This window comes from Aegilops tauschii, chromosome 4 (assembly GCF_002575655.3).
Source record: "Aegilops tauschii subsp. strangulata cultivar AL8/78 chromosome 4, Aet v6.0, whole genome shotgun sequence".
Classification (NCBI taxonomy): domain Eukaryota; kingdom Viridiplantae; phylum Streptophyta; class Magnoliopsida; order Poales; family Poaceae; genus Aegilops; species Aegilops tauschii.
Window position 1 is genome coordinate 75570264 of NC_053038.3, and position 16263 is coordinate 75586526.

The 16263-nt window shown below is 46.3% G+C and overlaps 2 protein-coding genes and 1 long non-coding RNA gene across 3 annotated transcripts; 1 reads left to right on the plus strand and 2 right to left on the minus strand.

The window, feature by feature from the left end:
• Positions 1-781: 781 nt before the first annotated feature.
• Positions 782-4598, minus strand: LOC109735120 (uncharacterized). Its single transcript, XM_073496305.1, has 5 exons — positions 3981-4598; positions 2965-3381; positions 2581-2870; positions 2201-2474; positions 782-2099 (listed from the first exon to the last, which is right to left on the minus strand). The coding sequence occupies exons 2-5, from the start codon at positions 3289-3291 to the stop codon at positions 1515-1517; spliced, it is 1476 nt and encodes a 491-aa protein (XP_073352406.1). The 5' UTR covers positions 3292-3381; positions 3981-4598; the 3' UTR covers positions 782-1514.
• Positions 4599-5284: 686 nt separating this feature from the next.
• LOC120962767 (uncharacterized) lies at positions 5285-7151 on the plus strand. The gene is made up of 2 exons (XR_012181399.1): positions 5285-6289; positions 6397-7151. It is a non-coding gene; the product is annotated as an uncharacterized lncRNA (long non-coding RNA).
• A 5138-nt stretch (positions 7152-12289) lies between these two features.
• Positions 12290-15213, minus strand: LOC109735121 (uncharacterized). The gene is made up of 4 exons (XM_020294329.4): positions 14931-15213; positions 13497-13652; positions 12874-13390; positions 12290-12665 (listed from the first exon to the last, which is right to left on the minus strand). Exons 2-4 carry the CDS (start codon positions 13643-13645, stop codon positions 12453-12455), a joined length of 879 nt encoding a protein of 292 aa, XP_020149918.1. The 5' UTR covers positions 13646-13652; positions 14931-15213; the 3' UTR covers positions 12290-12452.
• Between the last annotated feature and the right edge of the window lie 1050 nt (positions 15214-16263).

Genomic DNA, 16263 nt, shown 5'->3' on the forward strand with positions numbered 1-16263 from the left:
GCTTTTTTTTATTGCCATCGTGTATGGTGTTTGATGAATAGATGGGAAGTCTTTCCGAAAAATAAAATTATATAATTATATTAAGAATACAAATACAGTGGTCGCATTCAGGGTGAACTTACCCGGAAAAGGCACCGGGTGAGTTTGGCCCTTTCTTCCTCGAGGCTCGAGGTAACGAACGGACTCCTCACCGTCTCCCAGATGATAGAGAAGCCCGTCGACGGCGCCGCTGCACTGCCTCCGCCGGGTTCCGTTTCTGCGTCCAGCAGTGACACTGCGAACTCTGATTCCTCACGCGCCTGGCCGCAAGCGCAGCCGCACGCGTCGCAGGGCATCGATGATGGCGGCGACGAGCGAGCGAGTTGCCCGGTTTGGAATCGTTGGAACGCTTGCTCCTTTTTCTAATAATAATAATCGTGAGCTAGATTTATTTTCATATTTTTTAGAATTATAATGGGCTAAGATTTGTCCTACTATTTCTTTACAAAAAAAGGAGGCCCACGGAGGTACGGAACATCGTGCCAAATCGAGAGCTCGAATATTTCTTCTTTGTTTCACCAGGCGATGCTTCCAGTTCCAACCAAAACGGGTTAACACAAACTCTACATGGGGGGGGGGGGGGGGGGGGGGGGGGGGGGGGGCAATGGTGCATGCATTTGAAGGCAATCTACCTTCTGAAAACTCCAGCACTGAACCATGGAACTGGTATTTAGTTAAATACATGGTACATAAATCTCAATCAAACACAAATTGTCAGAGACAGAGTTGCAACTCTGACATATACTCCAAAAGGTTGCAACTTTGACATCATCAAGCACAAAATAAAAGAGACGATGACAACAATTTGCTTCCAAAATTAAAGATCGCAAAATAAGGAGACTGATGACAAAATAGACACCAAAGAATTTGAATTTCTAAGCTAGAATTCTGAAATCGAATGCTTCTCCCACTGCCCACAAGGCCACTACTAGCTAACCTACACACATGATCCCTCTCCAAAAAAGACATATTCAAATTGATTGCGAGGCAGGACAAACCACTGAAGTTTGATTCATGCAATTGTTTTGGGGTCAGTCTTCCCTTATATTACATGGCGATTTCGATTTCGTCAAACGTGCGCAAAGACCAGACCTCCTGGGAGGGACTTGCGCTTACAAATTTGCTTGCCCGGGAAGGGCTATTGATCTGCTGCTGCTGCGCGCGAAGGCCCCTCTTTTGTTCAAGCTTGGTTTGTGACTCGCATGTCGCTGAAGCTTCCTTCTGCTCTTCCTCCTCATTGCGCAACTGCTCCTGCTCAGCACACAACATCCCGCCATTTTGATTTAGAAGCATCTGATCAAGAGAACAAAGACTCATGGCAGCATCATTTTCCTCTGAAAAAAATGGTGGTGCATGAGCCACCGCGGCCTCATAGCAAGTCTGCTGCTCTTCCTCCTCATTGCGCAACTGCTCCTGCTCAGCACACAACATCCCGCCATTTTGATTTAGAAGCATCTGATCAAGAGAACAAAGACTCATGGCAGCATCATTTTCCTCTGAAAAAATGGTGGTGCATGAGCCACCGCGGCCTCATAGCAAGTCTGCTGCTCTTCCTCCTCATTGCGCAACTGCTCCTGCTCAGCACACAACATCCCGCCATTTTGATTTAGAAGCATCTGATCAAGAGAACAAAGACTCATGGCAGCATCATTTTCCTCTGAAAAAAATGGTGGTGCATGAGCCACCGCGGCCTCATAGCAAGTCTGCTGCTGCAGCAGCAGAGCCCCGTCCTCTTTGGCAGCAACATCATTTTCATCAGCACAAGAATCACCCCCATAACCACTTTGCTCCAGCGGCGCGCTATTCTCTTCATTCCCGTATCCATCTTGGTCCATCTCATCATCAGAATCCAGAGCCGCCGCTTCATCATCCGCCACAGAGGCCAACGGCAGCTGACTGAGGCATTTTGGTGCTACTGTGACATCCCGAAAATTTTGCCATCTCGACAACGCCCCTCCTAACTTGGAGCAAATTGCCTTGAACTCATCAGACGGGATGTTTTGATCACCATACGTCAACATTTTCGACGTCACTTCCTTAACTTCAGACAGGGATGTTGCCTACACAAATAGTAAAGTAAATTATTACAAGTTGGGCACACTACATACATGAATACGACGAGCAGGGCAGTATGTAAATCATGTCATGTTTCTTATCTTACTGCTATGTACCATGATGCCCCGGCCTCCAAAGAACGGTACCCGCTGTCGGGCACGGTGTATGATTGACCCTGTTGTGGAACAAACTGGTGGCACCTGACCACATCTGTCTGCAGGTACCACTTCATGTATTGCTTGTACGACTTACGGTCGTACGGTCTGTCACTGGGCCACAAGCTGTCATCATCGGAAGCGGCCCTCCATGTTTCTATGTAAGTGTCCATGCTTTGTTTTCTGGCCCAGCCACTGTTAGCTTCACACCTTCTCCTTGACCAACTAAAATAAAAGCAACCAAGTAAGGAAAGGAAAATCATTGTGTGAGGGAGGTCATAGCTTAATTCCAAAGGTGACAACAGAATAGCAAGACCCAAGGAAAACTTACGCGTGGATCTCCTCAGGGACCGGGTTTCCTAGTGGTGGGGGAACTCTTTGCTCGAGATCAAACTGCCTCATGAAGCGCTGAGGAGCATATTCTTCCACATAAATGTCATAAATCAGGTTTCTTTTGGTTAACCAAAATTTTCTGTCCCTCGTGCAAAGGGACGACAAACCACCTGGTGCACGCTGCTGCAGTTTATCCCGGGTATATGGGTTCCAATTGACCCAGCAAGGCCTAAAGATGTCGATGCTCTGTGAGTAGGAGTCATAGCCAACTTGTTTCTCCTTTTTAAACTGAACCAGGAAAGGAAAATTCAAGATTAAATACATGGATGAATTTTGGCACTAGATTTTACTGAGGCTCGCAAACATATATAGGATTTAGTACCTGACTGTTGGTCCAGTACGAACCAACTGTTGGAGCGTCCACATCATCCTTGTAGACACTGCCTGGGTGCTTGAAAAAAGTCTCCGTGGGATGGCCGAGTGTCGACAAATACTCATAACTCCACAGATTGAGCAGAAGTGGGCACCCAACATAACTAGATTTCTTTCCTATCCGCATACACGAATCGCAGTTTGCACGGTACAAACCAGCGAGCACAGCAGAACCATAGCTAATCTCTTGTATGTCCTCTATCTTTGAGTAGGCAATATCCATCGCATACTCAATGAGTCGAGGCTCGACGCAGTCACCATGGGTGCTGGTGAACATTACCCAGCCAAAGAGCCAGAGCACGTATATCTCTACGGCGCACTGGCTCTGCTCCTCGGTAAGTTCCTTCAGCCTGACAAGCTTCCCATACTGCAACAAGAAATCAATTACTGTAAGAACAACATAGCTAGGTACACTCCACAATTACTGGGCATGCTCCCTGTTAGTATGGATTGTTAGGTTGATCTCTTTCCATGTGGGCCCAACGGCCCACCGGGCCCCTGATCCGCGCCCTGATCGGGGGCGCCCAACCACAATATGGTTGACGGGCCCCTGTCACGCAGCGCTACATAAAGAGGTGGGGGCCGGCGGCACGCAGTACGAGGTTAAACCGCGTTGCCAGTCTCCCACCGAAAACCCCGACCCGATCTAGGTCTAGCGCTGACAGTGACGGGAAGCTCCGCCGCCGCCACTGCCTACACATCGCCGTCACCTCCACCTTGCCCACTCTCCGCCATCGCCGAGCGCCCCAGCACCACGATGGCCTCCTCGAGTTCATCCTCTGCTGCACAAGGTAGGTTTACCGGATTTGATCTAGCCTAGTGATCCAGAGGGTCTATCAATGGTATCAGGCCATCTTGGCTAGATGATTTTCGGTAAAAAGATGAAAAAGAGAAAGAAAAAGAACTCCCTCCCCCCCCCCCAAGAACCCTAGACAGGGCAAAGTAAATCACCGGAGAAGGCCTCACCGGAAAAGTTGCGCCGCCGTTACGGCCGCGCCATTCCTCTCGATCCGGACGCGCATCGGCAAGCCGAGGCGTCGGACGAAGAACCACCGGAGCTAGCTCAACGGCTTGCCGGAAAAGAAAAGTAAAAGACAATAAAAAGAAAGGGGCCAGCACCGCGGCCAAGTCCCTCGACGGCGGTGCGCTCTCACCGCTGAGGGAGAACGCGCGACCGGCGAGGAGGATGGCCACGGCGCAATCTGGCCGCGCTCCTCTTACTCTCGCTGAAAGGAATGGGGTAGCCCGGCCGAGCCTCTCTGCTTTCCTCTCTCTCGCAGAATCGAAGTGGGGAGGGGGAAGTGGATGGCTCGCATGGGACCGGCCACGGCTCGCCGCACCGCCCCAGCTCGCCGCTCCGCCCTGGCTCGCCGCGCCGGCGTGGCTTGAGGAGCCGGATCCGGGCGTTGCGGGTGAGAGAGGAGCGAGCGGGCGAGAAAGGTGCAGTGGGGGGAAGGAAACAGAGGCGCGCGGCGCGGTGGCCTTTCGACCCCGTCGCCGGCGGCCGAGCGCGGCAGGTGGCGCTCGACGCCGTTGCCGGCGAAGCTCGGGCGAGCAGAAAGACGAAGGCGAGCGGCGCACGAGGGGAAGAATGATTTAGGGTTTCCCCTCGGCCTCGCTGGCGAGCCGTTTTTGACCGAGCGAAATCGACGCTCGGCCGTCTGATTGCATCGGACGACCCAGAAAGAATCCCTAGCGCCCGGCTGGGCCTTTGGGCCGAAAAGGGGAGCCGACTGGGCTCAAGCTGCAGCCGCTGGCGGGCGCTGGGCTGGGCCGTTTTCGGCCAGGCGCGACGCTCTGACGCGCAGAGCGCGCAAGAGCAGGCCACGCGCCAGCTGCGGGCGCCGCCGCGCGCCCTGGGCCGTGGCCAGCAGCCGCGCGAGCTGGGCCGTGGCCAGCAGCCGCGCAGGCCAGGCCGCGGGCTTTGCTGCAGTTATTTTTCGTTTTTTCAGAGAATAGAAAAAATTCCAAAAAGAAAAGTTTATGTATTTTATAAAGTAAAAGTTTCTGTAGAACTAAAAAAGATCTTGATTTTTTATTCGGTCAAAGAAAAGTTTCTGTAAAGCTTAAAAATTTCGTGAATTTTTATTTATGTTTTTCCGCTGCATAAATAATTAATGCTCTTTTACAAAGAAAATAAAAGTTTCCATAGTATTAAGTTTTTTAAGAGCATGTTAAAGTGATTATTAAAATGAATATGATTATGTTATTTTTATGACCAACGTTGTTAATAACATGATCATGTTTTATTTAAAGGTGCATTTATTTCTAATTTTTGCCCAACGGTATATAGATTTAATTGCATAGACAGTTATATGTTTAATTTGACCAACGTTAGATTAATACATATGATTGTTATATTGATGTTATTTAAATTGTTATTTCAGGAGGCTTTCATTTGATGAGTTGCCTAAAAGAAGTTTCAACACTCAGAGGTGACAACCACACTGAGTGGAGGAAGAAAGTTGAACTGGCGTTTGTTTGTGCTGATCTTGACTGGGTTGTGGAGAAACCACAGCCGGTCAGACCCACAGAGCCAGTAAGAGAGGCTACTGACGATGATGCTGCATGGGCTAAAAAGAGAGGGGACTATGCTCCTTTGGAGCAGTCCTACCTCATAGATAATCAAAAGTGGGTCAATGCAAATAAAAAATGCATGGCCTTTATAAAGAACACCATTGAGAGCGCCATTGTGGGCTCCATTGCAGAGTGCACTTCCGCAGGGGAGTTTCTCTCAAAGATAAAGAGCCAGTTCACTGGCTCTTCAAAGATATATGCCACCCAGGTGTTAGAGCAACTGGTGACAGAAAAATACAGAGGTGGCAGTCATGGCATAAGAGAGCACATCCTCAGGATGAGCAATATGGCTGCAAAGCTCAAACCAATGGATGCGGATCTGGAGATCAAACCAGCGCTCCTGGTCCACCTTGTCATGGCTTCATTGCCACAGGAGTTTGAAGCTTTTGTAGTGAACTATAATATGTCACCTGGAACATGGGACGTAGAAAAGACAATAGCAATGTGTGTTCAAGAAGAGGAGAGACTAAAAGCCGCACATGGTGGTACACTCAACTATGTGCATGGTCACAAAAGAAAGAATTATAATCTAAACAACAAAAGTTCTCCTTCAAAGCCACAAGGAAAAGTTTCCTATCAGCATCAGCGTCAGCAACAGCCTTTCTCAGTGGACAAAGACACTTGTCTCCACTGTAAGTAGACCGGGCATTACAAGAAAGACTGTCCTGATTGGCTAAAGTCAATCATGGCAAAAAGAGGTAACAATATAGTTTCATTTGTAAATGAATCCCTGTATGCACAGTTTTCAAAATCCACTTGGTGGATTGACTCAGGAGCAACTGTTCATGTTGCAAATTCTTTACAGGGATTCCATTCGATGCGGACTACGCTAAGAAGCGAAAGACACATTAAAGTGGCGAACGGAGTTGAAGCAGAAGTTGAAGCTGTCGGTGATATCTCCTTGGAGTTAGCTGATGGATTCAATCTTCTACTTAGAGATGTTTTATTTGTTCCATCATGTCATAGAAACTTAATAAGTGTTTCTTGTTTGGACAAAGATAATTATGAATGTTATTTTGGACATGGCAAGTGTGCCATTTGGTTAAATAATGCTTATGTTGGTGATGCTTTACTACATGATGAGCTTTATTTGTTATCACTTCGTGAAAAAGTTTATTCCGTTTGCAATGTGAAAGAACATGTTTCCGCGTCGAATAAAGAACAAAAGAAAAGAAAAAGAACATTTGACTCATCGAAATTATGGCACTGTCGCTTGGGCCATATTTCGAAGGGGAGAATAGAAAGATTAGTCAAAAGTGAAATTCTTCCTCCGTTAGATTTTTCAGACTTAGAACAATGCATAGATTGCGTTAAAGGAAAGTACGTAAAACAAATCAAAAAAGGTGTAATCCATAGCACAGGCACACTAGAAATCATTCACACTGATATTTGTGGACCATTTTCGGTGAAAAGTGTGGAGGGATATGACTCGTTCATAACATTCACAGATGATTACTCTCGCTATGGTTATATTTATCCAATCAAAGAAAGATCGGAAGCGTTGGATAAATTTAAAATATTCAAAGCTGAAGTTGAAAATCAGCACGATAAAAGAATAAAGATAGTAAGGTCCGACCGTGGGGGAGAGTACTACGGTCGACATACTCCATATGGCCAAGTCCCTGGACCTTTTGCGAAGTTCTTGTAGGAGACTGGCATAGTAGCCCAGTATTCAATGCCGGACGAACCTCAGCAAAATGGAGTAGCTGAAAGGCGCAACCGCACCCTTATGGATATGGTGCGCAACATGATGAGTTATTCCAACTTGCCATTGGGATTATGGATGGAGGCGCTCAAAACCGCCATTCACATTCTCAATAGAGTACCAAGCAAGTCGGTGCCGAAAACACCGTACGAGCTATGAACAGGAAGGATGCCCTCCCTACAACACTTCAGGGTGTGGGGGTGCCCTGCTGAGGCCAAAATGTTTAATCCAAACATTGCAAAGTTAGATCCCAAAACAGTAAGTTGCCACTTCATTGGCTATCCAGACAGATCAAAAGGTTTTCGTTTCTACTGCCCTGACAGATATACAAAGTTTGTAGAAACGAGACATGCAGTCTTCTTAGAGGACGAAATGATGAGGGGGAGCTTGGTAGCTCGGAAAATTGATCTTGAGGAGAAGAGGGTGCATGCACCTAGTCCGATGATTCAGGAGCCATTTTTCTCACTACCAGTTGCAACTCCACCCATGACAGCTATGGGGGAAGACCCGGAACCTGTCCGTCAGGAGCCAACTGAACCCGTTGTTGAGCATGAAAGGGAGGTGCAACAGCAAATTTTAGAAGAAGTGCAGAAGTTGAGGCACAAAATGTGCCAAAAACTGAGGCCCTTAGAAGGTCTACAAGGCCAAGAAAGTCAGCTATTTCTACTGACTTTAAAGTTTATAACACAGAAATGGTTCATATGGAAAAAGATCCCACCTTATATGAAGAAGCCATGAGAAGCCCTCATTCATCGAAGTGGATGAAGGAAATGGAAGACGAGATGAAATCGATGAGTTCCAAAGATGTTTGGGACTTAGAGGAAATTCCTAAAGGAGCCAAAACAGTAGGCTGTAAATGGGTCTACAAAATTAAGTATGACTCTAAAGGAAATATAGAAAAGTATAAAGCACGACTCGTGGCAAAAGGATTTACACAAAGAGAAGGGATAGATTACAATGAGACATTTTCTCCAGTCTCATGTAAGGATTCCTTCAGAATCATAATGGCATTAGTTGCTCATTTTGATTTAGAGTTACATCAAATGGATGTTAAGACGGCATTTCTGAATGGTGATTTAATAGAAAAGGTCTATATGAAACAACCCAAGGGTTTTATCATGGAAGGCAAGAAAAATATGGGATGCCGCCTGAAGAAATCCATTTATGGATTAAGACAAGCCTCTCGGCAGTGGTATCTAAAGTTTAATCAAACGATTAAAAGTTTTGGATTTAAAGAAAATATTGAGGATAATTGCATTTATGAAATGTTTAAAAATGGGAAATATATTTTCCTAATCTTATATGTGGATGATATCCTGCTTGCTAGTAGTGATGTTAGTCTACTACAAGAAACAAAGAAATACTTATCCTCAAATTTTGACATAACAGATCTTGGTGAAGCATCATATGTTTTGGGCATAGAAATTCACCGAGATAGGAACAATGGAGTCTTAGGACTATCTCAGCAAGCATATTTAGATAAGGTTCTTAAAAAGTATAATATGCATGCGAGTAAAGCCACACCTGCTCCAATAGTTAAGGGCGATATTTTTGGGAAATTTCAATGTCCCAAGAACCAGTATGAGATCGATCAAATGAAAGCAGTACCATATGCTTCGGCAGTTGGCAGCTTACAGTATGCACAAGTGTGCACTCGCCCTGACTTAGCTTTTATCACCGGGGTACTCGGTAGATATCAAGAGAATCCAGGCCTAGAGCACTGGAAGATGGTAAAGAAAGCATTGCGTTATGCGCAAGGCACGAAGGACTACATGCTAATATACAGGAGAAGTGATTCCCTAGAGATAAAAGGGTATTCAGACGCAGATTTTGCGGGGGACAGAGATGATAGAAAATCCACGTCAGGATACATATTCACCCTCGCTGGGGGAGCTATTTCGTGGAAAAGCTCCAAACAGTCGATAGTTGCATCATCCACGATGTATGCAGAATTCATAGCATGCTTCGAAGCCACGGGGCAGGCGATATGGCTAAAGAAATTTGTACCCGACTTAAAAGTGGTAGATTGTATTCACAAACCACTAAAGATGTACTGCGACAACCAACCCGCAGTATTTTACGCTCACAACAACAAGTCGAGTAATGCTGCCAAAACAATAGAGATAAGGTATTATGTTGTGAAAGATAAAATCCAGGATCAAACTATAAGTCTCGAGCATATAAGGACAAAGGATATGCTTGCGGATCCGCTAACGAAAGGCTTACCACCCAATGTGTTCAAGGAACACTTAGCCGGCATGGGTTTAAGGGAAAGCCTTATGATTCCTGGATAGGCCCAAAAGGAACAGAATTTGTTTCTGAATATAAAGTATGTTGTAGCTGTATGATTCTAACGGCAATTAAGCCGTGACGATGAAACATGCTCTATGTACCAATATGTGATGAAACAGATAAACTAGAAAGTGTAAAGTTAAAAGTAAAGTTGAGATCAAGGGGGAGAATGTTAGGTTGATCTCTTTCCGTGTGGGCCCAACGGCCCACCGGGCCCCTGATCCGCGCCCTGATCGGGGGCGCCCAACCACAATATGGTTGACGGGCCCCTGTCACGCAGCGCTACATAAAGAGGTAGGGGCCGGCGGCACGCAGTACGAGGTTAAACCGCGTTGCCAGTCTCCCACCGAAAACCCCGACCCGATCTAGGTCTAGCGCTGACAGTGACGGGAAGCTCCGCCGCCGCCACTGCCTACACATCGCCGTCACCTCCACCTTGCCCACTCTCTGCCATCGCCGAGCGCCCCAGCACTACGATGGCCTCCTCGAGTTCATCCTCTGCTGCACAAGGTAGGTTTACCGGATTTGATCTAGCCTAGTGATCCAGAGGGTCTATCAATGGTATCAGGCCATCTTGGCTAGATGATTTTCGGTAAAAAGATGAAAAAGAGAAAGAAAAAGAACTCCCTCCCCCCCAAGAACCCTAGACAGGGCAAAGTAAATCACCGGAGAAGGGGCCTAGGACCTCACCGGAAAAGTTGCGCCGCCGTTACGGCCGCGCCATTCCTCTCGATCCGGACGCGCATCGGCAAGCCGAGGCGTCGGACGAAGAACCACCGGAGCTAGCTCAACGGCTTGCCGGAAAAGAAAAGTAAAAGACAATAAAAAGAAAGGGGCCAGCACCGCGGCCAAGTCCCTCGACGGCGGTGCGCTCTCACCGCTGAGGGAGAATGCGCGACCGGCGAGGAGGATGGCCACGGCGCAATCTGGCCGCGCTCCTCTTACTCTCGCTGAAAAGGAATGGGGTAGCCCGGCCGAGCCTCTCTGCTTTCCTCTCTCTCGCAGAATCGAAGTGGGGAGGGGGAAGTGGATGGCTCGCAGGGGACCGGCCACGGCCCGCCGCACCGCCCCAGCTCGCCGCTCCGCCCTGGCTCGCCGCGCCGGCGTGGCTTGAGGAGCCGGATCCGGGCGTTGCGGGCGAGAGAGGAGCGAGCGGGCGAGAAAGGTGCAGTGGGGGGAAGGAAACAGAGGCGCGCGGCGCGGTGGCCTTTCGACCCCGTCGCCGGCGGCCGGGCGCGGCAGGTGGCGCTCGACGCCGTTGCCGGCGAAGCTCAGGCGAGCAGAAAGACGAAGGCGAGCGGCGCACGAGGGGAAGAATGATTTAGGGTTTCCCCTCGGCCTCGCTGGCGAGCCGTTTTTGACCGAGCGAAATCGACGCTCGGCCGTCTGATTGCATCGGACGACCCAGAAAGAATCCCTAGCGCCCGGCTGGGCCTTTGGGCCGAAAAGGGGAGCCGACTGGGCTCAAGCTGCAGCCGCTGGCGGGCGCTGGGCGGGGCCGTTTTCGGCCAGGCGCGACGCTCTGACGCGCAGAGCGCGCAAGAGCAGGCCACGCGCCAGCTGCGGGCGCCGCCGCGCGCCCTGGGCCGTGGCCAGCAGCCGCGCAGGCCAGGCCGCGGGCTTTGCTGCAGTTATTTTTCGTTTTTTCAGAGAATAGAAAAAATTCCAAAAAGAAAAGTTTATGTATTTTATAAAGTAAAAGTTTCTGTAGAACTAAAAAAGTTCTTGATTTTTTATTCGGTCAAAGAAAAGTTTCTGTAAAGCTTAAAAAGTTCATGAATTTTTATTCATGTTTTTCCGCTGCGTAAATAATTAATGCTCTTTTACAAAGAAAATAAAAGTTTCCATAGTATTAAGTTTTTTAAGAGCATGTTAAAGTGATTATTAAAATGAATATGATTATGTTATTTTTATGACCAACGTTGTTAATAACATGATCATGTTTTATTTAAAGGTGCATTTATTTCTAATTTTTGCCCAACGGTAATATAGATTTAATTGCATAGACAGTTATATGTTTAATTTGACCAACGTTAGATTAATACATATGATTGTTATATTGATGTTATTTAAATTGTAATTTCAGGAGGCTTTCATTTGATGAGTTGCCTAAAAGAAGTTTCAACACTCAGAGGTGACAACCACACTGAGTGGAGGAAGAAAGTTGAACTGGCGTTTGTTTGTGCTGATCTTGACTGGGTTGTGGAGAAACCACAGCCGGTCAGACCCACAGAGCCAGTAAGAGAGGCTACTGACGATGATGCTGCATGGGCTAAAAAGAGAGGGGACTATGCTCCTTTGGAGCAGTCCTACCTCATAGATAATCAAAAGTGGGTCAATGCAAATAAAAAATGCATGGCCTTTATAAAGAACACCATTGAGAGCGCCATTGTGGGCTCCATTGCAGAGTGCACTTCCGCAGGGGAGTTGCTCTCAAAGATAAAGAGCCAGTTCACTGGCTCTTCAAAGATATATGCCACCCAGGTGTTAGAGCAACTGATGACAGAAAAATACAGAGGTGGCAGTCATGGCATAAGAGAGCACATCCTCAGGATGAGCAATATGGCTGCAAAGCTCAAACCAATGGATGCGGATCTGAAGATCAAATCAGCGCTCCTGGTCCACCTTGTCATGGCTTCATTGCCACAAGAGTTTGAAGCTTTTGTAGTGAACTATAATATGTCACCTGGAACATGGGACGTAGAAAAGACAATAGCAATGTGTGTTCAAGAAGAGGAGAGACTAAAAGCCACACATGGTGGTACACTCAACTATGTGCATGGTCACAAAAGAAAGAATTATAATCTAAACAACAAAAGTTCTCCTTCAAAGCCACAAGGAAAAGTTTCCTATCAGCATCAGCGTCAGCAACAGCCTTTCTCAATGGACAAAGACACTTGTAAGTCCTCTATCTTTGAGTAGGCAATATCCATCGCATACTCGATGAGTCGAGGCTCGACGCAGTCACCATGGGTGCTGGTGAACATTACCCAGCCAAAGAGCCAGAGCACGTATATCTCTACGGCGCACTGGCTCTGCTCCTCGGTAAGTTCCTTCAGCCTGACAAGCTTCCCATACTGCAACAAGAAATCAATTACTGTAAGAACAACATAGCTAGGTACACTCCACAATTACTGGGCATGCTCCCTGTTAGTATGGATGTGCTAGCAAATTTATTTACGTCAGGATGAAATCGGATGTACTGATATTGGCAGGGTTAGGCGTGTTGAAGAGAGAAACCAAGAACAACAATTGATGCTTTTAACATAGTAGTCAACCACTTACCGTGCTACGCAACCATGCCAATGTGGGCCCACGCAGCTTTGCGGAATCCTCCTCCTCCTCGGGCTCCTTGAGCTTGGTGGATTTCTTTGTGGCCAACTGCACAGACTCCTTGAGCTGTGGGTGCTCAGTCTGCTTCGCTGATATTTTTCTTCTCTTTGCCGGTTTCTTTGAGAACCCGCGCAGCTCCTCCGTGGGTTTCTTAGCCTCACTGCTGGGTGTATTTGAAACATTCAGCACCGAGTCATATTCTGGGACGTGCTTGCAAAACCTCGTGCCCATATCTTGCGCCCAGTTTTTCGGATCAGCTGGCTTAGCGATGGGGTCTCCCTTGATTGGTAGCCCTAGAAGCATGCTGACGTCCTTGAGGCTCACTCCCATTTCTCCCCATGGAAACTGAAATGTATGAGTCCTTGGATTCCAACGATCAACTAGCGCGCTGAGAAGATCCCTGTCAAGGAAATCCCTGGGAATTCCTTCCATCATTCGGGCCAGTGGCAGAAGGCCAGCAGCCTTCAACCTGCAACACAATTGTTTTGTTCGACAGAGACATCAGTCCACCCACCACGCGTAAATATGAATGAAAAACAAGTCTATTAGATAGATAGGGCGAGCGTGCTACTTACCTCGCTACCATTTCACCTTGGATTGGCCAACCGGCCCCTGCCGAGCGAAGTGCAAGAGGCTCCAGCCTCTGGACACACCCATCCTTGGTGAGTGTGGTACGTACGTGCGCCCTGTGAACCTTAGCTTCCTGAACTTTGGTTGCACCCATGTTCTTCCTGTCCAGCGTATGAAAATTAAGATTAGACGCCCTTGTGACAAACAAAGACACTAGTGTAGCTCTACTTGGATTAAATTAATTTGTAGTTTGAAATCTGCAAGTCCTTGTGCAGCAACGCTATTCAGTTCAGTCAATCCCTCAGTGGCACCCGCCTGTTGGAAACATGCATGCATGGTGTTCCGCTTTGACAACCCGATCCAGAAGGAAATTCTTAGAAGCCAAACCCAGCCAGCCCACATGCATTTCAACTTGTCAAGAAGAGGTTTAAGCATGCAAGTATGGGCAAGCAAATGTTCTTTCCAGATGGAAAATCTCACTTGCTTTAATTTGTAGTAAGTATAAAAGGCAGTCATAATATCTAAGACATGTTGTCTTGCTACCAAGCCAGCAAGCGGCCTACCCAACAGAATATACTAGCTCTTTTAAAAGTAGCTGCAAGTACTCCCCTTCTTCACAAAGAAAGATTATTTACATGTACTTGCATCTTAATTTGCTGGACCACAGACTGCTAATTAAGGGTTCATTTGCTTCTGAACTTGGAATTAATCTTGTAAGCCGTGAACTTTGCGTGTATTATCTGAAAGGTTGTCAGCCAGATATACAGAGGTGAGGTTTGACCATCTGATGGTGGAACACAGGGAGGGATTCAGCGGAAATTAAAGCAAGGACCGGAGATGATCACAGTAGAGCGCATACATAGGTCCCAACTCAACCCCAAAGTTGAAAAGAATTCATCTTCACTTGCCAAACGGAGATAAGGATGCCATGATTAGCACCCACAGCTTATATATGATATGAGCAGGAAACAATTCTTGATTTCGATTCCAAATTAGCCGCTCAAGAGTAATAAACAAGATCAGCTGGCTGACATCCTAAAAATGAAAGAATAGTGTATATGCCATTTTGGGGTTAGGAACTGAAATATATCAACACAACAGTAGCCATTATGTTGTTCTAAAAAGTTTGAGGATGGCGCATCATATCATCGGCATCTGAAAATTTTCAGGTAGTTGGAATTTAACATTAGAACCCATATTGTGCTCTGCTATGTCTATGATGCAGGGAGATTGGAATCAGAAATAGGAGCACTGCTACCTGCTGTTTTGAGATACAAAATTCAGCGCACACCTGACTGCTGAATTTGCCAGATGAAGTGCACGTTTAACTGACAGACAGACAGACAGGGCCAAAACTAATACAGTACAAAATTGAGGACACACAGATGCAGTAATGCAACTTAATTTTTAGCAACTTGCAGAGAAGAATGGTTGCTTACGGGGAGAGGATGAATGATGATGTCGGACTTGACTTGGGTGCAAGAAGACAGAGGTTGAGGCGGCGGCGGAAGACCACGGCAGCTGTCCGTCGAGTCGAGGCGGAGGGAGATTCGCGGTGGTCCGGCGAGGCGGAGGATGCGGTGCACTTGAGGCCGAGGATGGAGGCGTGGAGCGGTGGAGCTAGAGGCAGCGGCGCCGGCCAGCCAAAGCGGCGACCATGGCACCCTAGACGACGGCGTACCGGAGTTGGGTTGGGTTGGGCGCTGCGGCGGCGTCCTCTTTTTTCTTCTTCTTCTTTTTATTACAGAGAAGAGAGAGAGAGAGAGAGAGCGCACCGCGCAATAAGCCCGCGCCGCGGAACACATTTTTCGACTCCACTCTGGACCATGGTGCGTTGCAATGATTCTTTTTATTTATAATTTATAATCTTCCATGGTCATGATCACATTTTTCTGCATCACCTAGATACACTATCACTCCCAATTCGTGAAATCATGATTATATTTTAAAGCTCGTGAACATATTTGAAATTGTGAACATTTTTAAAATTCATGAAAAAATTATAAATATTTATTTATTTTTTCTAAAATCAAGGTCATATTTTGAATTCATGAACATAAAATTTTATACTATTTTCAAATATTTTCTAAAATATGAACATTTCCTTTAACAATTTTCTTGAGTCGACGAACATTTCTAGAATGGACAAACATTACATTCGAAACAGGTGGAACAATATTTGAAATGCACAAACATTTCTTTGATTTAACAAACTTTTTTTTGATTTAACGAATATTTTTTGGAATGCATAATAATTTTATGAATCAGCAAACATTTTATGAATGGATAAACAATTTTGTAAGTCACAAAGAGTTTTTGAATTTTTAGTTCCATTCATAAAAAAAATTGAATTGGCAAAATTTGTTCAATTTCAGTAACTGTTTAAGTACATGAACTTTTGAAAAACACGAACTATTTAAAAAAATCAAGAACATTTTATGATTTCACAAACATTTGTTTTCAAAATTTCGAATATTTTTTGAATCAGAAAACAGTTTTTGTAAAATAGCAAACTTTTTTTGAACCCACAAACATTTTATGATTTATTAAACATTATAATTCATAATTTCATTTTTTTTTATTTTCAGAACTTTTTTGAAGTCCCAAATTATTTCAAGTAGAAAAAGCAACGAAAAAAATAAATGAAATTTTAAAAAGAGGCCGTCCGGACATGGGCCGGCCCAAACGGGCACGCTGCATCTTCTCCCAGTGCGCAGAGCGCAATATAGGAGATCGCTACTGCATGGGCCGGACCAGTCAGGGGATTTCCTT